The sequence below is a fragment of the Barbus barbus genome, assembly GCF_936440315.1.
Source record: "Barbus barbus genome assembly, chromosome: 36".
In the NCBI taxonomy this organism is placed as follows: domain Eukaryota; kingdom Metazoa; phylum Chordata; class Actinopteri; order Cypriniformes; family Cyprinidae; genus Barbus; species Barbus barbus.
Window position 1 is genome coordinate 26,416,158 of NC_136714.1, and position 26,963 is coordinate 26,443,120.

At 34.3% G+C, this 26,963-nt stretch overlaps 1 protein-coding gene across 1 annotated transcript in view; it reads left to right on the forward strand.

Moving 5' to 3' along the window:
• LOC306855665 (dymeclin-like) overlaps positions 1-26,963 on the forward strand; it is a 77,717-nt gene that overhangs the window by 24,361 nt on the left and 26,393 nt on the right. Inside the window, exons 9-14 of the mRNA XM_079394459.1 lie at positions 603-788; positions 876-1,054; positions 2,005-2,130; positions 3,407-3,520; positions 3,828-3,922; positions 19,890-19,995. Of these exons, the coding sequence (XP_079250585.1) occupies positions 603-788; positions 876-1,054; positions 2,005-2,130; positions 3,407-3,520; positions 3,828-3,922; positions 19,890-19,995 (806 nt within the window). The remainder of the gene's footprint in view (positions 1-602; positions 789-875; positions 1,055-2,004; positions 2,131-3,406; positions 3,521-3,827; positions 3,923-19,889; positions 19,996-26,963) is intronic.

Here is a 26,963-nt window from a genome sequence, read left to right on the forward strand (position 1 = left end):
CTGTAACAGACTCATTGCAAGTTATCACAAATGCTTGATTGCAGTTGTTGCTGCTAAGAGTGGCCCAACCAGTTATTTGGTTTAGGGGGCAAGCACTTTTTCACACAGGGCCATGTGGGTTTGGATTTTGTTTTCCCTTCATAATAAAAAACTTCATTCAAAAACTGCATGTTGTGTTTACTTGTGTTATCTTTGATTAATATTTAAATTTGTTTGATGATCTGAAACATTAAAGTGTGACAAACATGCAAAAAAAAATTAAAATCATGACTCACACCACTGTGTGTGTGTATATATGTATGTGTGTGTGTGTGTGTGTGTGTGTGTGTGTATATAAATAAAAAATGACAGAAGCACATAACAAAATTACTAAAACAAAAATCTAAATGTAAACTGAAAATCTTCCTGTTGGAATATTCATGTTTGTATCTCAGTGCAGGAATTAATATCAATGTATAATGTATAATTCAAGCATTTATGACTCACATAATATAATGTGAGTCATAAATACTTGAAGTGACCTTCTCCTTTATCACCATTAATTAAAGTCACTCCATGTTGATCATTTTCCAAAAGATGTAATTGGTTTCTGTGTTGTTCAGGTGGATTGTGGAGCGTGTTCACATTAGGCGGAGTCGGCAGCCGACCTGGGGTGGAGCAAGATCTGAACCCTCTCCCACTGTCCAATCAGAGTCTGCTATTACTGCTGGTTCTGGCCAATCTGACCGATGGCCCGGACTGTCCGAACCCCTACCGCCAGGCTGTTACCTGCTTCAAAAACACTCAAGGTGAACCAGAGCGGCCCCAGTTTGTTTGTGATTTTAGCTCAATTAATTGAATTAATTTCACTGAAAGTGCTACTGTGTGTGTTTCAGATTCCTCATCCATCCCATCTCCTCAGCCTCACACGTTTCAGATCAACTTTAACAGTCTATACACAGCGCTGTGCGAGCAGCAGAAATCAGACCAGGTGACGTTACTGCTCTACACGCTACTGCACCAGAACAGCAACATGAGGACGTACATACTGTCCCGCACGGACATGGAGAACCTGGTGAGATCACGTGCATTCAGCACCTGTGCATATGCATTTCATAGTGCTTATAGAACGCATGCATTCATTCAAATGCAGATGCAAACTCCTGACTGCTGTCATTCATTCATTGTGGGCAGGACTTCTTAGACAGGGATGTGTTTTTTTTTTTTTTTTTAGTGGGTTGATATTTGGCTTATTGGCCATTACATTTTTCTGTTTGGACCACGTGTCAGAAGATCATATATTATTAGAACTATTGAACAGAAAAGTAAATGAATAAGTATTATAACTAGTGCTGTCAAACAATTAATCGTGATAAATCGCATCGAAAATAAAAGATTTCAAATTCGCTGCACAGTTTGCCACTGTCATATTCATGTCATATTCACTGTGTAATGTATGTAAAATTAGCGCAAACTTTATTTGAAAAAAATGATTGATAGATTGATATAAATGATTACTGATTGCAATGTTGGTTACAGTGTTTATTTCCTTTTTATTCATATTTTAACAATTTCTATACAGAATAAGTTGCCATCTAAAGTAGAAATCTATTTATTTTACAGAAAAAGAAAAATATGTATTTTTATTTTTTTATTTTCTGATATTTTTTTATTTTACAGATTTTTTTTTATTATTTAAATGTTATTTAGTTTTATTTTTTATTTTACAGTTGTTTATTTTACAGATTTTTTATTATTTAAATGTTATTTAGTTTTATTTTTTATTTTACAGTTGTTTATTTGACAGATTTTTTTATATCAAGATCAAATATTTTTTTATATGATTAATTTTTAAATTATATATAATTTATTAAATATGTCAAATGTTTTTAAATTTAAATTCAGCAGTGGTTATGCTTGTAGTTTTAAATGTCTTTTAATTAAATAGTGTGATTTCATATCGACATCAGTTGACCACTATTTGTTTTGACAATAGTAAAGTATTTTGTCTTTCTGTCTCTGTAGGTGTTGCCGATTCTTGAGATCTTGTATCATGTCGAGGAGAGAAACTCTCATCATGTGTACATGGCCCTCATCATCCTTCTCATTCTCACGGAGGACGACACCTTCAACCGCTCCATACATGAAGTGGTGAGGTCACACACATTATCAGAAATCAGATTAAAACACAGAATCTGCCATGAAAGCTTCATCTAGTGTAGTGGTTTCAGTGTGTGTGTGTGAATATGTGCTTAGATAGAGGTTTGGGTCTGGAACTGATTCCAGATCTGTCATTCCAGGCAGGGAATGAGACCAAAATGACACGAGTCTGTGTGTGTTCTCTCAGTATATTTGTGTAACTGATGCAGGACAGATCGTATTTGCGGTTGTTTTTCCATTGGCCGTATGTTTATAGATCTGTATGAAAATAACAATGATATGCATGCACACGTATTTGCACAATTATTTGTCGATTTTTGTTTCAGTGCATCAGATGTTCTAATGTTTTCAGAATATACATCAACAGTTGTTTTAAAGGTTGTGGTTTGCAGACAATTACAGCGGTGCACATTGTGCTCCAACAACTCTGTAACAAAGACCAAACTTGACCAAGAGTGTTTTCAAAATAGCTTTTGTTTTAATATTATTTAAAAAAAAAATATATTAGCTTAATCTGTGGTTTTGTTAGTTGCAGGAGTTATTTGCATCTAAAATAAGTGCAAGACTTTTGAAATTCAGATTGACCTGGTAGATGAAGATTAATTATAAATAGCTTTTAAACAATTTACTCTTCAGACTCTGATCAAGTCGGACTTTTTGTACTCCATCCATCTCTTTATGTGCATCTCTCATCATTTTATTCAAACTCTGTTGGTGTTCTTAAAGTGTGACACAAATGAATTCAATGACTGTGCTAAAAATATCATCTGCAGATGTGATGTCTTCTCCCACACAGATACTCAGGCGTGCATGTGAAGATAGCACTATTAAATCGAATATGAATAAATGAATAGTTCATCCAAAAGTGAAAATTTGCTGAAAATTCTCACCCTCAGGTCATCCAAGATGTAGATGAGTTTGTTTATTCATCAGATCTGCAGATCTTCTGCAGTGAATGGGTGCCGTCAGAATGAGAGTCCAAACAGCTGATAAAAACAAAAAGCTGCATGTTTGCGTGTCTTCTCAAGACATTAACTGATGGACTGGAGTGGTGTGGATTATTGTGATGTTTTTATCAGCTGTTTGGACTCTCATTCTGACGGCACCCATTCACTGCAGAGCATCCATTGGTGAGCAGGTGATGCAATGCTACAAAATCTGATGAAGAAACAAACTCATCTACATCTTAGATGACCCTTTTTTATCAAATTTATCATCACCCTTTAAATAGAGCAACAACCTATGTTTTCTGTATTCTCTCTCTCAGATGTTGAAGAACATCTCATGGTATACGGAGCGCGTTCTAACGGAGATCTCTCTGGGCAGTCTGTTGATCCTGGTTGTGATTCGGACCATCCAGTTCAACATGACACGGACCAGGGTGAGACCAGAACCAGTGACAAAAACAGTCATCTAGATGCGAAGCTCCATAAATATCCAGATCTTTGGCCGTGGGCACATGCAAATTTATTATGCAACAGCAAGACTCACAGCAACCATCTCACGAGTTTTACAAGATTGCTGAAGTTTTATATTAGATCTGTGATCATATTCAGTCCAGAGAGTCCAATGAATAGAGCGGGTGTTTATATTCAAAGTATAATGGAGCCATTTCATTCTGTTTAGCCCTGCGACAAGAAACAACACAAATGATTTATGCATGGTTTTATTGATTTCCCCTGCTTCAGGATAAATACCTCCACACGAACTGCCTGGCTGCCCTAGCCAACATGTCGGCCCAGTTTCGTAACCTACACCAGTACGCCGCCCAACGAATTATAAGGTTAGTCAACCAACAACTGGTTAGTTGAATATTGAATATTTTAGTATTATATGTATTGTATATACAGTGCTGGTTAAAATACTGGGTCAGTAAGGTTTTCCGTAAAGAAATTAATACTTTTATTCATCAAGGATGCATGAAGTTGATCATTATTATTCAAATCTTTTTTCTTTTTTTAAAATCAGATAGATAGATCTGTTCTTTATGTTGTTTGTTCTGATTTAGTAATTCTTAATTAAAAAAATATATATTTTATTTTAATAATTTTTAAATGTAATATTAATTTGTTAATAATTCCAGTGATGATTTTTGAAGTAGCTGCTTCAAACCATTAACGTCTGAGATTTGGGTTGATTGTTTACTTAACATACTTAACATTCTTTACATAAAATAATGAAATATTTGTATATATTCATATTTACTATTTCTAATGTTCTTTTTTGTGTAACGCGCACAAAACAGTGTAATCTACATGTGTCCCCTTTAAAAATGTACAATTTTAATAAGAAAATAATTTAACATTTTATAATAATCATTACTTGTCAGTAAATATTGTTTATGAGTGGGTGTGAGTGTTAGATGCTACTGCTGTTATCAGGTGAGTCTGTTTGTGTCCAGCATCACAGAAGGGCTTATTTGCATCGGTCCAGAAACTGGATCTTGTTTGAGATCAGGAAGGTGAGCAACTGTTAGAGAACAAACAAGCGCTTTCTAACACTTCCATTTATCCACCGTTGAACACAAACAGATCGCGTTTCATTGCATGATGTGTGTGATGTGTGTGATACACACACACTGAATTAAAGTGAATGAAATGTTTGTTGACTTTGCTAGCAAAGCACCCTGGTCACCTCAGATGCACTGAAACTGATGCAGGCTGTTTTCAAGGCCGCTGACAATCAACGGTCGGATTGGTTGGAAAAGGCTTTTGTTTCCTGAATAATATCGCACATCCTTTTATATAACATGAAAGCATCGTGCCACATTGTAAACAAAGGCATAAAAAAACCCGTCGTCTGGCAGAGTCAGTGGCTTTAGTTGAGTAAAATCATGTGTTTTTATGCATCGCCGTATTTATTGTTTTGTCATTGTGAAATGCATGTTACTATGTTTATGTTTTGGTTTCTGTTGCCCAGATTTTGCCATGACTTCATCTGGAACAGAGCAAACCCAGTTCAAATGAAGTTTAGCATGCGAGCAGTAGCAAAGTTTCCTGGTTCTTAATTAGATTCTGTGTTCTTCATCAATGATGGTTTAAGTTATTCAGACCAATTAAAACCACTAACGTGAGATTGAGACTGATTTAGCTTTTTTCTGAATCTTTTCACCAATTTATTTAAAAGAACCACTCAAAAGAGTCATCTGTGAATCAGAATAGGATGTTCTGTAAGTTTGTTGTTTAAATTCTGATATCTTAATGTTTCCATCATTGATTTTTTTTTAGTTATTTAAAATGATACTAAGATTTGATATTGAGACTTGGTTCTTTTCTGAGTCTTTTGTCCAACTGATTAACAAAAACTGCTTAAAGAGTCATTTGTGAATTGGACTTTTTTCTGATTTTAGATTCTAGTTTTCTCCATTATTAATTCTTTAGTACTTTACACTGATTCAAAATGATAACACATGAAATTGAGCCTGATTTGGTTCTTTTCTTAGTCTTTGACCGTTTCAAGAACTGCTCAAAAGAGTCATTTGTGATTCAAACTAGGCTGTTTGTTGTTGGTTTGGTTTCCTAATTGATTGTATAACAGTTCTTTTAGTACTTTAGACTGATTCAAACCACTAGCGTGATGTATTGAGAGAGTTTTGGTCTTTTCTAAATCTTTCGACAAGTTCATTAAAAAGAACTGCTCAAAGGAGTCATTTATGAATTGAAATAAATGATTCTGTGAGTTTGTTCCGATTTAAATTCTTGTTTCCTAATATTTCCTATAATGATTCTTTTAGTACTTTTAACTGAATCAAACTTGATAACATCTAAGATTGAGATTGTTTTTGGAGTCTTCCATTAATGTTTCCATTAATGATTCTTTTAGTAATTTAGACTGATTCAAACCGGTAACAGTCTTCGTCTTTCCAGAGAATTAATTAAAAAGAGCCGTTCAATAGAATGAATCATTTTAAATGTGTGCTGAATTCTTTCAATTCACATACATCACAAGCCCACAGCTCATTTGAAACATCATTTCAGTGGCGGCACAATCAAGCGTTATAGAAGAGGATCTAAATAATAGCTAGTTCTTGACACTCAGTCAAAACCTCAGTCGCACTGAGCTCTCTCTCTTCATTTTACCTCATTAGGAAGCGCACGATCCTGCCAAAAGTAAAATGTAGCACTAAAACTGCATTATGGCACGTTCTTCTGAAATGTCAGCCATATTTTCTCCAGCAGTGTCAGCATTTAATTTTATTTGTTCCTTCTCCTCCAGCGTGCTTGGCGGAGGGCAGGGGTATTGGCAGCGGCTCGTGTGCTGTTGGCAGCTGGAGATAATGCTCACCCACGGTAGCCGTTTAAATGCCTGTAGCAACTCTGCTAATGACGGGGGAACGCGGGACCAAGCGCACTAATTGTACATTATAGTAGCAGTGCAGAACTTTCTTTTAAAGCTGTTTTGTAGAGCTGTGGCGCACCAGCGGTGTTAGCGGTTAGCTCATAAGTTAGCATGGCTGTGCGTGCCAAGCGACAGTTTTGCGAGTAGGCAAAGGTCAGTGTTTATGGTGGCTAAATTGAATAATTATGCTATTTTCTCCGATTTTATTTACGGGTGGAGCTGCAGTTCTGCTGCATGGGCTAATGTCAATCATCAGGCATTATTTCTTATGAACTTACACGCTTTTAAAGCAAACCAGACGCTCATGATGGTGTAAATACCATTTTCTGTGGTGGGGTTTGCTGTTAAAACTGCCTTTATGCAATTTATTAATTACAAAGAAAGCTTATGTTGTTTTATTAGGGATATGGTAACACATTCTGTGATGTACTGTATATAAAATTCATTATAAAGGAGTCCTACATGCACTATAATTGATTCATAGTTGTTATAGTTTTTATTAATATTTAGAAAAATATATATTTTCCTCTTTTTTTTGTTTAATTTTTGTATTTAAGTGATTTTGTAATTTTCATTATTTTTTAATATTAATTTAGCTTTAATTTTTGTTAGTTGTTTTTAGTTCAGTTTTAATTTTGACTAGTTAGTAATTTTAGTATTTTAACCTTATAATTTTCATTTAATTAATATCTTGATTTTATTTAATTAAAAAAAAAAGTTTTAAAACTAGAAAAATTTATTAAAACAATTTTTTTTAATTAAAAACAAGAAGTGTTTTTTTTAATAGTTTTGGTTTTAGTTAACAATATTAATTATGATTAGTTTATAATACACATGAATTCATAATGGATATAATATTTTAATGTAATACATTAAACAACAGCAAATTGCATGTATTATGCTATCAGTTATAATGGATTATACTCTTAAAAAAGGAGACTTTTGTGCAATTGTGCAAATCTCTTTAGCAAACACATTATTTTTGGAAAGATAATTTTTTAACAGTATGTGTTCAGTTTTCTGTTATATTAAATAGTTTATTCTGTTCAGCCCAAAAAGAAAAGAAATATGATTTATTTTTAATGTCTTTTTAATACTATCTATTATTATATATTGATTAGTTGCTTTGTTTTTGAGGAGCTCTTGGTTACCAAATTATGTTCAAGTAGCCAATTCAATATATTCATGATTTTATGCTGGATTTATTTTAAACCAGTCCTGTCAGTTTTTACAGTTTATTACTGCAGTCCATTCCATTGAGAGCGATTTTAAGGATATTGTTTTTCCGTCTTATGTTTATGCGTTTCCTGTGGTGGGTGTCGATAGCACCCAGCTGCTTCAGAAATGAGTAAGAACACAGTGTGTTTCTCTTTGAAGCCTCTGTGTCTGTAAAAGTTCGGTATTGAAAGACTTTAATAGCTCCAGGCTGCCTGGAGTATTCTGCTTCCTGTGCGGACAGGAAGTATTTAGAGTTATGAGGCCAGTTCTGCATTAGATGAGTTGGACTTGGACCACACAGATCAGAGGGTGTGTGTGTGTGTGGGGTTGTATTTCTTGTTCGTTGTGTGTCATGGGATGTTGATGCTGGAATGGCCATTGCCCATAAAAGAGCAAAACCACAGGATAAGATGAGAAACACACACACACACACACACACACACAGAGAGAGACTAAACTTCAGAGTTTCCTTAAGATGTTTCCAAAATGTTGTCATTCTTTGACTTTATAAGTTTGGATACCTAAAGGAGTTATTCAACATCTAAAGTGTTTTTGCAACAATAAAAAACCCTACCTAGACATACTGTATATATATACTGTATATATATATAAAATTGTGTAATTATATACATTAATAATTGTTTAATAATATTAATTGTTTAATTACAGTCACTGAGTCACAATAGTTTTTAATCAGTATTTTGAATGTTTTCATTTTTATTTTCTGTTTTCATGTTAATGTTAGTTAATCAAAATTAGTCAGTATTTTTGTATTTTTGACATTTTATGGCTGTAGTTTAATTATTTTTTTTCCTCTGGTAATATTTGTTATTTCAAGTAACAAAAATATTTTAGTTTGAGTTAACCCTGTTAATTACATTATTATAATATTAATTATATTTTCAAACTCTGAAAACTTCTTTATTGAATCCATTTTATTTGAATATTATTTTGGAGTTTTTTGTCTGTGTAGAAATTTAATATGGACTTTGTGAGTAGTTAGAAATTAGAATAAATTAACTGCAAATTAATTTACAATTACATTGTTACTTAGCACCATTTGTTCTAACTGGGCCTTTAGTAGTTGTAATCTGTGTAAAGTAATGAGTGTGACTTTCTTGTTTCAGTAAGCGTTTACATTTGTAAACAATGTAGTGCTGAAAAGCCTTTTTTGCCTTGCAGTTATAAAACATTAATAAATGTGATTTTCAATTCAGTGTATATACAAGTAGAAAATGTATTGCCTAAACATTAAATGCATAATGCATAGTCTATTTAAATATGCACATAATAAGTATTCAGGAACTCTATGCAGATTGTATGTAGCTGGTATTTTAGGTCCAGAGGTTCACTGTGATCTGGTCCTTCAGGCTGAACAGTCGCTGTTAGCTGTTATCGACTGAAGCAGAAACTCAAGCTAACCTCATGAGTCCTGTTAGCATGTTCGGGAAAGCTGTGGATTTATGACGTGACGTTTGATTGGATCTCAGTGGTGTTAATTGGGATGAAGATGGATTCTGATTGTTATTTTGAAGACGGCATTGATTGTTTTAATCTTAAACCTGTCAGATGAAGCACTTTTAACGTATTTGATGGGTCTGTTACTTTAACGAGAGCCTTCAGGGTAGACTTTGTGTTTTCTTTCTTCTCTTTCAAATTCTCACTTTGTTATCATCATTAAGATTAAAATAAAGCATTTCTTTTAAAGTAGCAGTTCACCCAAAGGAAGTATGAATCGCTGTATGTTTTATTTTTTTTAAATATTAAAGGGTGAATTTTACAAAAACATGTCAAGGTCATATTTCACCATAAAATCAAAATATTAAGTTTAGTAGCGTTAAGTTTTTTTTCCATCTTATTCATTAGAATTAAACACATTTTCCCTCAAATTCACATTACTGTAGTTGTCCAGACACTTCTGAATTTTCTCTTATTTTTAGATTTGCATTATTACAGTATTTCTTATATATTATAGTATTATTTTAAAATGCTTGGAATGTAAAATTATTATTATTACAGTAGGATCATTTAATATATATTTAAAGCAGCATTAATGAATATATATTTTACAATTTCATGACAATTAAACCTTTTCCCACCAAATTTTCATTGTATTGTTGTTTGTCCAGACATTCTACATATATTTCATGAATATATATTTATATTATTGATTTTTTATATATATATACATACACACACACACACACACACACACACACACACACACACACACACACACACACACACACATATATATATATATATATATATATATATATATATATATATATATATATATATATATATTAGTATTTTGTCACATCTAAAATAGAATTAATAAGCAGAATGTGTGTAATACAAAATATATAATTTATTTATTTTTTCTTTGCTTTTGCGGTATAATATGTCCTTGATATGTTCGATCATGAGATTATCATGTTGAGGAGTAAATCTGAAGTCTGTTCAGTCTGTGTGTCTCTTTGGCTTTTTCCACGGGTGTTCTTTGTGCAAAACAACAGAATCACACAAATTCTGTCCAAAACATGGTCAGCCACACACACCTGATCTGATAGACCTGCTAATTTGTCAACAGCACACTCACTTGCATATATTAGCAGCAGCATTGTGTGTGTGTGTGTGTTAAAAGCCCAGGTGCACTGAAGGACCCCGTTCGAAGAGACAGACGGGGTATTTTTAGCTCCGAGTGGCTTTAAGAGTCGACAAAGTGCAGCCGCGTCCCATTAGCACAGCGAGAATACCACCTGCTCCAGACAGACAGACAGAAAAGAGACGGGAAAATCGACAGACACCAAATGAAGCACTTCAACTGGCCGTGAACAGACAGACCGTAACAGACACACAGATTTAGCTAGACAGAAAGTACCAGACAGTGTGTGTGTATCAGACAGATCAAAACCCAGACCAGATGGACAGATAGATCTGTGTGTGTGCCAGCGGGCATTTAATGTGCTCTGACTCTCTCAGTAGGTCACAGTGACATGGCATTTCGTACAAACACACTCTGAGCGCCGCTGTCTGCCCTTCCTGCTGCCGCCACACGCATCTCAACCCCAAAATATATACAGATCAATCTAGAATCTCCGACCCAACGAGTCCTCAGCAGTTTTACAAAATAATCGTTGCGGGATGTTTGACGTGGACTGGTTTGTGCATGTGGGCTGCTTGTTTGCTTCAGAGGAAACGGTTGATAATAAGAGCAGAGCGGGATGAAAATATTTATGCTCCGATTTGTTTTCCTGTTTGCGTGGTGTTTGCTAAGTCGAGCAGCGCTGTTACTGTTGAGTATACTGTAAACTTTAGTGTTTGCGCATGAATGATTCCTCAAATCTTGTGTGTTGCTGTGCTTTAAGTCATCAGATGCATAATTTTCAGCATAAAAAGTCAGAGAAAAAGCCCAGAATGCCCTACCATGACTTAGCATCACCCAGGCATCAACCTAGCTGTGTGTGTGTATGGATGGATGGAAGTAAAATACAAAAAACTTCAACTTTATTTTAACTTAAATTAAGCATTTTAGATTTTTGTTTAGTTTTAGTTAACTAAAAACTAGTATACTATTATAAAAATATATTGACATTTAAAAATAAAAATGACAAAAACACAATTATTAAAATGACTAAAACTTTACTAAACTTTCCTAAATTACAGTTTAATAAAACCCAATTGTTTATATAAGTTCAAGTTTATTTGTATAGCGCTTTTTACGATACAAATCGTTGCAAAGCAGCTCTACAGGAAATTAAGTTTCCACAATATATTTATATATTGCAGAAACTTAATATGTTTGATTTATGGCAAAATTTGGTAATTCTGTATGTTGTCTGAGCGTTGGCATCCTCTGAGGGGTTGGCATCATCTCTTGTCAGGTGTTCGGTCATCTCCGATCATTTAAGGGTTGGATCCAGACTGAAACTTCTGTAATTCCTAGAAACAGAGAAACAAATAGAGACATAATTAGCGTAGCTGCTGTTCCATCTAAGCAAAAATGATTTGTTCAACCCAAGCTAAAGAATAATAATAATGTACATTTGATCAGATATACTACAGTACAAGATTATAAGATGCATTATGTGAATGCTTGGCTAAAAAGATGTGTCTTTAATCTAGATTTAAACAGAGAGAATGTGTCTGAACCCCGAACGTTATCAGGAAGGCTATTCCAGAGTTTGGGAGCCAAATGTGAAAAAGCTCTACCTCCTTTAGTGGACTTTGCTATCCTAGGTACTACCAAAAGTCCAGAGTTGTGCGACCTTAGGGAGCGGGTTGGATTGTAGCGTGGTAGAAGACAAGTTAGGTACGCAGGAGCTAAACCATTTAGGGCCTTATAGGCAAATAATAATATTTTGTAAATGATACAGAACTGAATAGCCAGTGCAGAGACTGTAAAATTGGGGTAATATGATCATATTTTCTTGACCTTGTAAAGACTCTAACCACTGCATTTTCTAGCTGCTGCATATACTATTGTGGCATTTATTTTGAATTAACTTGAATTTTTATATTTTCAGTTTAGGTCATTTTATTTTTTTATATTTTTATTTAGCTTTAATTTTTTTGTTTCAGCTTTAGTAATTTTAGTACTTGTAACTAAATGTTGCCAAGCCAACATTTCTCAACAATTTGTGTTCAAGTTATTTAAGTTTAAATGTGTGTCTAATATTTAGATTTTATTTAATTTAAGCTTTATTTCAGTTAAGGAAAACATTTTTAATAGTTTGTTTTAATTAACAGTAACAAAACTAGCTAACATCAGGCTAACAGACTAAAACTTTAAATTTAAAATGAAAACAATCTAAAAATAAAATCTAATGTAAAAGATTAACAAAAATTATAATTGTATATCAATGATGCTGCAGTAAGCGCTCAGATTTTCTTGTGGAAATGTGACGGTGTATTTTGGAGGATAGGGTTTCACAGCAGATGGTGGCAGATGAGTTGATCCCACTCTAATTTGACACAAACTATAATGGCATTTTTTTTCCCCTCCATGACGCAAAATGTTTTAGCTGTCAGAATGATAATCCATGACTGAAATTGTCTCAGCAGCATTTGTGTTCCATAGACTGTTGTATTAGCCATCACAGTCAGATTGTTGATGTATGTCAGTGCAGCGGATTTAGATGCTACACACACATGCACAGGTCTTTTTTTAAAAGAAAAGAAAAACTATATATTTTACATTAGATTATATATTATACCATAGCATGTATGCATGTATTTATGTATGTATTTATTTATTTTTTGTCATGTATTATTTTTATTTATATTTAGTTATTAATATATATATCTATCTATCTCAATTTACATAAAATATATGCATATATATATACATATGTATGTGTGTGTGTGTGTAATAAATATATATATATATATATATATATACATACACACACACACACACACACACACACACACACACACACACAGAGTCATGGCCAAAAATATCAGCACCCTTGGTAAATATGACCAAAGAAGGCTGTGACAATTAATCTGCTTTGTTAATCCTTTTGAGCTCTTATTTAAAAAATTCACAAAAATCTAACCTTTCATTGGATAATAAGAATTTAAAATGATGGGAAATATCATTATGAAATAAATGTTTTTCTCTAATATACATTGGCCATAATTAACGGCACCCTTTTATTCAATACTTTTTGAAACCTCCATTTGCCAGTTTAACAGCTCTAAATGTTCTCCTATAATGCCTGATGAGGTTAGAGAACACCTGACAAGAGATCAGAGACCATTCCTTCATCCAGAATCTCTCCAGATCCTTCAGATTCACAGCTCTATGACGGTGCTTCTTCTCTTCAGTTCACCTCACTCATTTTCTACAGGGTTCAGGTCAGAGGACTGGAATGGCCAGCAGAAGCTTGGTTTTGTGCTCAGTGACCCATTTTTGTGTTGTTTTTGAGGTTTGTGTTTGGATTATTGTACGGTTGGAAGATCCAAACATGGCCCATTATAAGATTTCTAACAGAATCAGTCACTTGTTGATTTTTTTATCTGTTGGTATTTGATAGAATCCATGATGCCATGTGTCTAAACAAGATGTCCAGGACCTCCAGCAGAAATATAGGCCCACAACATCAAAAATACAGCAGTATATTTCATTGTACACATGGGGTACTTTTTATCCCTGTGTTCACCAAACCCATCTTGAATGTTTGCTGCTAAAAAGCTCATTTTTTAGTCTCATCTGACCATAGAAGCCAGCCTCATTTGAAGTTCCAGTCGTGTCTGATAACTGAATAGGCTGGAGATTGTTTTTGGATGAGCTAGGAGAAGTCTTCTTGAAACCCTGCCAAGCAACACATGGTGATGTGGTGACAATTTTTTACAATTCTTTTTTTAAAGGTTTTCTGACCCCGAGACTCAACTATTTTCTGCAATTCTCCAGCTGTGGTCCTTGGAGAGTCTTTGGCCACTCAAACTCTCTTCCTCACCATGCATTAGGACGATATAGACACACGTCGTCTTCCAGCCAGTTTCATAACATTTTATGTTGATTGGAAATTCTTAATTATTGCCCTGATGGTGGAAATGGGGATTTTCACTGCTCTAGCTCTTTTCTTAAAGCCACTTCACTAATTTGTGAAGCTCAATTATTTTTTGCTGCACATCAGAAATATATTCTTTGGTTTTTCTCATTGTGATGGATGATTAAGGGAATTTGGGCTTTGTTTTCCCTCCTATATATTTCTGTGAAACAGGAAGCCATGGCTGTATATAGGGCTGGGCGATAAAACGATAACGATATGTATCGCGATAGACACGTGAACGATATCAATAAAAAATGTGTTCGATAAAACGTTCAATATTTTTTATTCTTCGTCGGAAGAAAACAAAGGTTGCGAAGCAAGTTTGGTTGCATTAACAAAGGCACTCGCTCTCTGGTAACCTAGCAACGTAGGGAGTGACACGCTAACAGCCAATCATGTAACAGTATCAGGTTTGGTTGCGCCATATCGTTGTCTCGTGTCTAAGTGCGCACGCGCGGCTGAGAGTGCACGTCTGCAGCCAGACCTGGCTGGTCTGCTGGATTCCTCTTCATAAGCAGAAAATGAGTGCCGCAGCGAGCGAGGAAATTGTAAATAAAAGAGAAAGTCAGCTCGCCGGTATGGCAGTTTTTTGGATATTATAAGTCTGACCGTAGTCAGACCAAATGTCGTCTGCAAATTATGCAAGACCGTCGTCCCCGCCAAGACTGGTAATACCACGAACTTGATGTACCACCTTAAAAAAAAAATCAATAATTAGCGATATCGACCGATATGAAACACTGATATCGTGATACAGTTTTCAGCCATATCGCCCAGCCCTAGCTGGATAATTCCATGTTCATAATCACCCTGGAGTGCTCAAAATTGTGAATATGAATGGGAATGTACTTCAGAGATATTTTACTCATAAGAATTTCTAGGGGTACCAATAATTGTGTCCAACGTGTATTTGAGAAAAACATTTCATAATGAGATTTCCCCCATTTTAAGTTCTTATTGTCCAATGAAAGGTTAGATTTTTGTGATTTTTGTTTTTTTTTCTTTTTTTTTTTCTTTTTAAAGAAAAGATCAAAAGGATTAACATTTCACGGCCTTCTTTGATCATATTTACCAAGGGTGCCGATATTTTTGTCCATGACTGTATACACAAACACACCCTACTGTGTATTTTTTCTACTTTTAAGTGTTTTTAATTTATATTTAATGTTTCACATATATATATATATATATATATATATATATATATATATATATATATATATATATATATATATATATATATATATATATATATATATATATATATATATATATATATATATATATATATAAAAATATTTTGTATTACTTGCATTTGATTAATATTTATGTATTTTATATTTATATTAGTATACATTTAGGGATTTGACAATAAATCATGATAAAATTCCCCACGGTTAGTATTACAGTGTCGTATTTTAATTATCATTAAAACCGTATTCGATTACCGCGATTTGAACAACTCACGATAAATTAATACTGTCCTGCATAAAGCAGAGTTTTAAGTAACAGTCTCACGTTGATGTTTAAATATAAAACTTGGTGATATGTGTCGGTACTCTTTGAACATCTCCAGCACGTTTGAACAATAACGTGATAATATTGATATCTGTGATCATTTTGGTCACTATAATCGTGATAAGAGATTTTCATAAATTTTCCATTACATCCTTATATACATTCTTCACAAAATATATAAGTATTTTTTAACTGTATACGCGCTAAATTGAATGTCTATTATTGTTTGAAGTGTTTGTTGTTGCATGCTATTTGACATACTGTTTTTTTTTGTGCTACTTTTAAGTACACACTATGCAGTAGGCAGTATCCTTACAATATACCTTAATATATTTAACAGTCCAATAATATAATGGGTCTAGAATTACTTTACCATTTATACATTTTGAACATTTCCAAAGTTTTAATACTGCATTTCTAGTAAAAGTAGTATGTAATTCCAAATATAGTTAAGGATTATGAGAGTGGATGGTAGAGAAATAAGTGTGTGTGTGTGTGTGTGTGTTATATGACAGCTTCATACGGTTAGAGCTCAAAGCATGTGCCGTCCTTTAGTGATTGAGGTCATCAGTATGAGAACCATTAATCCTTCCCATCATGCCTGCTGCTCTCCATCACCCCACATGTGCAGCACTTCCATTGTCTTACACACACACACACACACTCCCACTCACTCAGGCAGATGAGAAGGATTTGAAGGTCACCATAGTGCTCATTACCCATGATTCATGTTAAACTTTGCCTTTAACATACAAGGCCTCTGATTGGCTCATCTCAACCTGCTATTATCAGACACACTTACTAGGTGGAAACCAGGTCAGAAAGGTGTTAATGTGGGTATATGTATGCATGTGAGTATGATTTGTGGCTTTTAACATGACGACCTATTAAGCTCCTTAAATACTGGAAAATACGGGAACTGGTTTTAATGCAAGTAGAATTTTTTTTTTTTATGAAGTACGCTCAATCAGGGACTTTAGTAGGATTTTACCTGAAAAGATTTTAGAGTTTTTTTTTATCATGTTAATTTTAAAAATCTTGTATTGTTTTAACTGCTGTATTTTTGTTTGCTTGGTTTTGTGTTTATGTATTTTATTGCCATGAAGATGGCCTTACATGCTGACATGGCAATAAAAATGAATAACTACTACTAGTGGTCGACCGATATTGGTTTTTAGACCGCCAATGCCGATGTCTTGGAAAGCAGGGTGGCCGATATATAGCTGGTATAATTTCATTTAATGTTAATTAATATTTAAGAAATTTGAAATCATTTGAAAATGGATTTAAAAAATAAATGTGTAAAATAAACATACTTTAGATGACAAAATAATTTTAATAAATAAATTAATATTTAATAAAAATATAATTAAAAAGGAAGTAAACACTGTAACTAACAGGGCACTCAGTATTCTGGGAAGTTTGTGTGCATTGGGAATCATATTGTTCAAATAAAGCCAAGGTGACTGTAGCACGCCCACTGTCCAGTTGACAGTACTGCAGTTAAATCTATTTGACAAATAATGAGACGGACAAAGTTGAGCCGCTCTAATAATGACAGTCTCTCGCAGCTCACTGTTACCATAGCAACCCTGGACCACGCACCGTCTCCCCCAAACTGTCCACTAGGATATTTCATCTCACAAGTTAGTTGTAGCGATCATAAAGAAAATCATCAGCAAAGATAGATAGATATAACATGCATAAATACATTAATATAATCTATTGCAAGGAATAAACATACACATCCAACATATATACATATAAATACATGTGATCAAACTTTCAGGGTGTCACATAACACTCATTTTACATACAGCACACAGTGAAAATGACATGAATATGAGAGTGGGCAAATGCATAAAGCGCAGCGTAGTTTGAAATCACGAGTTTAAAGTTTATTGATCACGCATTTCCTCCTGACCGACCGTCACGCAGAGAACACGTGATCATGCAGGATACAAATGCACACTTCACAAGATCTCCCAGCTAGATTCTAAGTTTTCAAGGTTTGTGAAATTAAATGTTCATTAGTCATTCAAAGATTTGTTTAAATGATATAAATGCTTATTTGCTGATTCTGAATGCTGTCGACAAATAAGAATGTATTATAATGTTTGCCTTTCTGTTACTAATAATATAAAAACAATCGTGTTAATACTTTTTGTATGCATTTAATTCCTTTGTTTAACAGTTCTATCTGATTATTAGACGTATTTGAAAGAACTGTTAACGACGACAGTGAACGAGGGAGAATGTGAGAGCTGTGTGCTCAGGCGTTGCTGTTCTCAGCTCCTTCAAAACAAAAGTCCTGCCTCGAATGCATCGGCCAAACAGAAAAACTTATCGGCCGATGCCGATATTTGAAAAATGGCAAATATTGGCTGATATAGTGGTCTTGGCGATATATATCGGTCGGCCACTAACTACTTACTACTACTATAGTATTTATTTACTATTTATTGTAGTATTTATTATTATTTTAAATAATCTTTTGTTTTTAAATGTTCAGTTTTTCATTTTATTTTAATGTTTAGTCATTTTATTGTTTTTTGTTTTGTTTTTTTATTAGGATTTAAAAAAATATTTCTATTTTTTTTTTTATAATTTTAGTACTTAAACTCAAACCTGTTTTGTTTCATTTAATTGCTAAGCCAACATTTCTAATTGTTTTTTTTTTGGGGGGGGGGGTTTGTTACATTTTTAAGCTAATATATATTAAAAAATAAGTTTTAGTTTTATTTAACTATAACAACACTGGATAATCGAAGGCTGTATTGAATTAGGCAATTTAGTTGTGACTTTTGATGAAATTAAATCATATAAACAATTCAAGTTGTTAAACTTTTAGCCTGCTTTCTGTTGTTTATTTGAACTCCCAGACCCAGGCAGAAATGCTTCTGTAATTCATGCTGTCCTAGTCTTTTGTCTAAAATGTGACCCATTATTCTGTCAAGTTGAATTTGAAAAACTTCCTAGAGAAGCTCAAGTCTGGAGGTTTTTCTGATCCAGCCCTCATGCCCAGACCTGAGAGAAAACTCTGACCCAAATTACATGCTGTACAGACCTAAGCTTCATTAAAAGAGCTCTGAAACCAGAGCACAGTTACAAAAGCTTGTGAACGGCCTGCGTGACTGGTATAGCCGTCATGGATCCTAATCAGTGACAAGCAGTGACTCGACACCAATATTGATTTCGGTTTATTATCATCAACTAAAACTATTCAAAAGCTAAAATAAAATATAAATATTAGATGAAAAACTTAACTAAACTTTATAAACTAAAAAGGTTGAAGTGATACAAAAATTGCTGAAAGTAAAACTATAAAAAAAAAAAAAATTAAGTTATAGAAATATTTAAAAAATATATATAAAAAACAGCAGCCTTGGTAACTGGCTGTAATAAGTTTACGTTGAAGCTCAAAAATTACTAACTGGAAATATATCAAAACTAAAACGAAGATGTACTATATTAAACCTAAATAGCAAGATTAATAAAAAATACTAAAACTATAGTTGACAGAACTGGAGAGGATCTGCAAGGAGGAATGGCAGAGGATCCCCAAATCCAGGAGTGAAAAACTTGTTGCATCTTTCCCAAAAAGACTCATGGCTGTATTAAATCAAAAGGGTGCTTCTACTAAATACTGAGCAAAGGGTCTGAATACTTAGGACCATGTGATATTTCAGTTTTTCTTTTTTAATAAATCTGCAAAAATGTCAACAATTCTGTGTTTTTCTGTCAATATGGGGTGCTGTGTGTACATTAATGAGGAAAAAAAATGAACTTAAATGAAATGACTTTTTGCCAGAACAAGATATCTTAACATATTTCTAAACAGTCTTAGCAAGTGCAGCGCCGCCTGTGATGCCTTTGAATGCAGTTTCTCCGCTGTGACTCTTGATCTCGTAGCCAGATGTGCAGATTACGGTCTGAAAATCTGCTAGGCACAATAAACGGAGCAGTGCTGCGACAGCGTCGTTCATCACTGTGACATGCTGTTTGATTTCTTGCTGATACTGTGACAGACGAGGCGAATACAATCTCAAGAAATGATTTCAAGAAAGGCTTTGCGGTTCTAACTCTCTCTCTCTCTCTGTCTTTCTCTCTCAGTTTGTTTGCTCTGCTGTCAAAGAAGCACAATAAAGTTCTGGAGCAGGCGACCCAGTCCTTGCATGGGCCTCTGGGAGCAGATGACACGACCGTTCTGCCTGACTATGTGAGTCAATCCTTAAATCAATTCACTGATTCACCAAAAGTCTTCAGTGCAGTTTTTCAAAATTTAATGTTAGAAAGTCCTAAATGGAACAAAAGTCTTCATTTTAATTTTCTGAGGTCTTGCATTTAGAGCTGGAGAAAATCAAAATGTCAAATTTATTGAAACAAAAGTGAAAACGAACCACCATTGCACATCCTATGGTTTCACAAACAGTTGGCGATCAATGTATACTGCGCATTTATGCCAAAAGAAATGAAGATTTACTTCTGATGAATTATGATAATGTTTAGCACATAGTTTAGAGCACAGTTTATCTCCCTCATCTGTTTGAATAAATGAAAGATTTTTCAAAATAAGAGTCCGTGTGTATTTTGCCTTGTTTATTATAATAATAGTAATGCGTTTTATTTATATAGCGCCTTTCCAGAGCTCAAGGACACTTTACAATAAACATCAGAAATGTGAGGAAAAGATCAAAGAGTAATACAGAAAGAAAAAAAGAACAAGTAATATACAACATAAGTAAAAAAATAAAACAAGTTTATAATTAAGTCTCGCATTATGCAGATCATATTATTTTTTGGTTATTAATGATATATCAGTTACACAAACTATTTTGTCATTTATTCAGTGTTGAAACTATAAAAAAAATTGTATAGTTATAAAAAAACAACAATTTGAAGCAGAGGTATTTAAAAACCTAGTGTACTTTTTATTTGTATTCAAATAAATAAAATGCATTTGCTTGTAAATGTAAAATATGATTGTGTATTTTTAAATAATATTAGTAATGAGTAATAATATTCATTCAATTATTGGTATTATTGTTTTTTTATTGTTTGCCCTCCATAAGTATTGGAACAGTAAAGACAAAATTGCTCTGTTGGCTGTGGAGTCAAGACATTTGCAAATAAGATTAAAAGATGAATATGAGACAAAACTACAGAATGTCACATTTTATTATTAGCCGTTTCAACACATGTTGAAATATGTTGTATTGAAATAAAATAAAAAGAACAGCACTTTTAGAGTTCATGTGAGCATAAGTATTGGGACAGTTGAACATAAGGCAGATATAATCGATTAAAAGCTATTATTTAGTTGCAGATCCCTTGCACACAATCACAGCAGTGAGTCTGTGACCCATAGACATCACCAGACTCTTGGTCTCATCCTTTGAAATACTTTTCCCAGCCTTTAATGCAGTCAATTCCAATTGTTGCTTGTTTTGGGGAGTTTCTGCCTTTACTCTGCTCTCCAGCTGGTGAAATTCATGTTCAATCAGATTTAAATCTGGAGAGTGACTTGTGCAATCTAAGACTTTCCATTTCTTTGCTCTTATAAACTCCTTGACTGAACTGGCAGGGTGTTTTGGGTTATTGTCCTGATGCAATATGAAGCACTTCCCAATGAATCTGGAGGCATTTTCTTGAATATTGGTGGGCAAGATGGTTCTGTACCCTTCCAAATTCATTCTGCTACTGTCATCATACATTAAGTCATCAGTAAAGTTGAGAGGGCCTGTTCCAGAGGCAGCCATGCACGCCCATGCCATGACACCACCTCCACCATGCTTTACAGATGAGGCTGTATGCTTGGGATCATTTGCAGTTCCCTTTTTTTCTCCACATTTTTGCTGTTCTGTGTTAGCCGCATACCGGATGCGCTGTTTTCGTTTAAATCAAAGCGTAAAAATATGTAAAAGATGTATCCGCGTGGTGCGGCTGACACTGTTTCCGTCCAGCAGATATAATCCAAAATGACGCTACGCTGACGTAGAGGAGACGAACTGTTGAATAAAGTTATTTTTGTTTTCTTTGCATACAAAAAATATTCTCGTTGCTTCGTAAAATTACGGTTGAACCCCTGATGTCACATGGACTATTTTACCGATCTCCTTGCTACGTTTCTGGACCTTGATCATGTAAGGACCCTTGTTGTCTGTGGAGGGTCTGAGAGCGCTCAGATTCCATCAAAAAAAATCTTAATTTGTGTTCCGAAGATGAACGGAGGTCTTACGGGTTTGAAACGACATGAGAGTAATTAATGACAGAATTTTAATTTTTTGGGTGAACTAATCCTTTAAAAAAATTAACAAGCTCTATATATTCTATTTTTTTTATTTCCTTGTACTTTTTATTCTTAAAAATTTCTTTAAAAAATAAAGTACTAATTTAGACTAACCGAGACTTGTCACAGCACTTGCATATTATTGCTCTTTTGTTGGTTTTGGTTGCTTCTATTGTCCTCATTTCCAAGTCGCTTTGGATAAAAGCATTTGCTAAATTTTTAATGTATTAAGAATTTGTATAGTGCTTTACTATGTACTACTGTACACACATGCTCCTTGGGAGACAGGTAAGCATCCATCAAGCCCCTGCTGATAAATGCTTGCTTGGCCTCGGCTTGTGATTGGATCATCAGATGTTAATACCAGGTGTAAACGGCAAACTTGACATGATCTTAGAGTTTTGTTAGTGCTACATCTGCATAAAGACATGCCCAAGTGTGTGTGTGTGTGTGTGTGTGTGTGTCTCCAGACAACAGGCAGTCCTTCTAGACATAAAGACACATAGTAGACATAAAGGGAGGGTGGGGCTGTTTGTGCAGGTCATTTAGGTCAGTGGGTTTAACCCTAGAGGGCAGCGGCCAACCTGCTCTGGTGCTCCCTAGAGAGGGGGTGGGGGTGTGTCGGACAATAGGGATGTAAATGACGTGTGTGTGAGATGATGGGGAGTCTTCAGTGTGTGTGTGTGTGTGTGTGTGTGCTCGCTCCACAAACAGCCTAAGGCCGGAGCCTTGCAGATGTCTGCTGTGTGTCTGGGTGGGTCAGACTGCTGTCTGCTGTCCTGATTAAGCCCCGCACCCCTGCTTTGTGTCTCTTTCTCCTTCCATTCACATCTACTCCTCTTCGTCTGTCCATCTGTCTCTCAGTCTGTCTGAATTTCTTCACTCCCTCTTCCAGCAGTTTCCACCGCACTTCCACTCAATGATGACACTACATAACCTACCCACAAAAAACAAACAGTGCATTGCAGTCCTCATTTACAAGTCTTATTTCTGTTTTTTGAGAGCATATTTCAATGCGTCATTTGATTCAGCATATTTATGCTATCTTGAATCGTTCAGAAGTTCCTAAAATAAAATTCTTAGTAATAAAATATCATAAATTTTAATGCATAAGAGTATGGAAATTATTTTATAATTATATTATTTAAAATGTATATTATTTAAATTATATATAAAAATAAAATATGTAGATATAGTATTTATTATTATTGTTATTATTAATAATAGTAATTATTGAGACTTGTTATAGCACTTGCATATTATTGCTCTTGTTGATTTTGATTGCTTCCATTGTCCTCATTTGTAAGTTGATTTGGAGAAAAGCGCCTGCTAAATGTAAATTATTATTGCTATTCATTTATTGTTAATATGCCATCAGCTCTGATGAAGTGTTCCTAAGTTATCTGAGTGAGAGTAGTTATTTAAATGATTAGTTATTTTAATTTTTTTTATTTTGACAGACAAAATAAAGTGATTAAATAGCTGTGTGACAACTAGAATCAGACAATTAGAGTATTGGTCCATTAAATGCACATGGCATTGGGTGTTTTCAAGTGTCATTATTGCACTTATGGAAGCAATTTTGTTTTGTGCTGGGGTTTTTTTGGTCTTTTGCGTTGTTGTTGTTGTTGTGTGAAGCAGACTTTGTGAGGACATTATCCCAGCAGCAGCTTTAAGAGGCTTGTGCATTGCCAGTTTTCCCAGAACCGCCTTTTCTTCAGTCGAATGGCATGATTGGGCTCCGGCTCTGTGTTTTCCTGTCTATTTCTCAGACTTTTATGGGAAGGATTTCCTAAACTGCAGTTATCAAGCACCAGTTTAGACTACATTTGATTTTGTAAGCCTTTCCTCTGTCATATCTAATAAGACAAACAACATTTGCGCGCACACTGTTTTCGTCTGCTGTCACTGTTATCGCCATGGGATTTCCTTCATTCTATGGGAACAGATGCAGATGCGTGTCTATACATACAGAGCTTTTATAACATCTGATGAAGCGGATATCATCAGCTCTGGATGAGCTGCTTTCAGAAATATAAAGCAGTCGATATGCATACATCAGCTCTAGGAACTTAAAGCCGTTTCTGCTTGAAAAACTCAATTATTTTTGGTGTTCTTGACAGAAAAATAAATAAATTCTTAATGTTTTAGCCTTAGAAATTTCTGTAGAGACTTCTGGGTCATATTCACTGGATATTAAACACATTCAGATATTTTTTTATATCTGAGTGACTCAAGTAATTTCCGCATGTGGTAAATCTAAATGAGTTATAAGCTGATTGCAGTGAACACACAAACCCATGTGACATCATTTCTGTGCACCACATATTTAATGATGTATGTGTTTGTAAATGTGTGTGTGTTTAATGGCTCTCAGTGTTAATTAGATTGCAGCACATATGTGGCGTCTCGTCACGTTCCTCTGGGTCTCATAGATGCCCTGCGGTTTCCATCAGTGCTGAGATATTTCTGTACCCGTGTTATTATAGTATCATTAAGATACTATTACAGTTTTTATTCATATTTTGAATTAATAAAAAATATTTACAATTTTTTTTTTTTTTTTTTTTTCAAGTTAACCTAAGTGAAAATGAAAAACGTTGCCCTGGCAAGTAGCTGAAATAGTTTTATTTAAAATAAAAATAATAATTTTTTATTTTCAGTTAATGTTTATTTTATTTCAAGGAACAATTTAATTTAAATTTTAATGATTTTAGTTTCAGTTTTAGACACTTTCTCTGTTTCTCTGTTGTATATCTGTACCGGTGTTATTTTAGTATCATTGAGATACTATTATTGTTTTTATTAAAATTTATTCATATTAATATGAATTAGTATGTATTTTAATATTATTTTTTTATATTTTGAGTTTTTAGTTTTAGTAAGTTTTAGTTGAACATGAGAAATGTTGCAATGGCCACTAGCTGAAGGTTTAATTGAATTAAAATGTAATTTAAATAAAATTTTTATGGTTTGAGTTTTGCTTTTAACTCTAATAATTGTGATCTGTACAAAGAGAGTCAGTCTGCTGGTGCTGTTCTCTGTGCCGTGATTATGGGATGTCTCCGTGTCTTAATACAGGTCAGAAAACGACCCATTTACCATCTCCCTAAAGACACACAGACGTTCTGCTCATCTCTTCCTCTGCCCTTCTTTTCCTCTCCATCTGTCTCCTCACGATTGTGTGATGCCTGTCTCATCTCTCGTTTAAAGACTCTCTTTATGGCCGCGGCAGTAGCTGGAGTGTTTACAGAGGCCGTTTTCTGGAATACAGAATGGTTCTCGTCCTCAAAGCCAATATGTAAACCAGCTGATCATAATGAGTCAACCTGGGTAGTGTAAATCAGAAGAGCCGGGTTCTAATCTCAGCGAAGCACTAAAAGATTCGCTTTGTTTCTGCAGAGCGTCTGATTCACCTTGAAGATGAATCTCCATTTGTTCTGTGACTTACCTGACTGTTACCATGCCGACCGTTCATGTTTTTCTGGTCTGATTCTCTCACCCTGACCTTTGCCCCCTGACCTCTGTTTGAGAGTGTAAGGGCTTGTAACCATGGAGATGTGAGTTTGCCTCCTCCTGGCTTAGACGGTATTGACATCACAGTCATTAGCTGATCATTAGGCCCCACACACACACACGCACACACGCACGCGTGCACGCTCATGCACGTATGCACACAGACATCTCTCTCTCACTGGATGACTAATGACTGTCTGGAACTGGATGCATGTGCACTTTCTGTTCCTTTCTGTCTGTTTCTCAGTGCACGCACACTTGGTTTCAATTTCAAAATCAAATTTCTCTGCAGTGCTGTTTTAGCATCATTGAGAAACCATTATATTTTAGATTTGTTTTTATTTTTTTGATTTGTTTTCTATTTCAATTTTGATTTAAATAAGTTTTAGTAATGTTGTGTTTTTGTTATTTTGTAAGTTTTTGTTTCTTTTTAATATGCCTATATATTTTCAGTTGAATGGAATGGAAATGAGAAATCTTACCTTGGTAATCAGCTGAAATAAAATGTTTAATTTTTAAATTTTTTGTTTTGTTTTATCTTATTTCATTTAAACTTTATTTTATTCCAACTAACATTTTTCTTTTTTTTATGGTTTTAGTTTTAGTTACCAATATTATCCTAGTTTCTCTGACTCTTTATTGGCTTGATTGGACTGATTCAAATAAACATCACTCACACCGGAGCTACAGCCCATGTTTTACATGCTTCAGTTGAAATCAGGCATTAAATGTTACATTATATAGCCGAGGAAACTAACTGTTTAACACAATTTTTGTATTCATTACCATTCAAAAATTTGGGTTCAGTAAGATTTTTAGTGTCTCATCTGCTCACCGAGGCTGCATTGAATTGATCAAAAATACAGTAAAAATGTATTCCTATTTTCTGCATCATTACAGTCTTCAGTGTCACATGATCCTCCAGAAATCATTCTAATATGCTGATTTGCAGCTCAAGAAACTTTTATGATTATTATCAGTGTTGGAAACAGTTGTGCTGCCCAATATGTTTGTGGAAACCGTGATTGAGTATCATTTAATGAATAGAAAGTTCAAAAGAACAGCATATAATTGAAATGGAATTCTTTTGTTACATTTAAATGTCCTTACTGTCAGTTTTGATCAGTTTACTGCACCCTTGCTGAATATAAATATTAATTTCTTTACAAGACCCCAAATGTTTGGACAGTAGTTTGTACAGATAGATAAAAAATCAAACTGATATTAGCCAACACTGATATATGTAACCCAGCATGTTTGTGTGTAGATGATTAGAAGGGCCTTAAATTAGTTACTGCAGCACTTTGAGTCTGAAGAAGGTTGTCTGTGTGTGTTTTTATGTGTAGGATTTGTTAAAAATCCATCTGCCTTTCCACACAGTC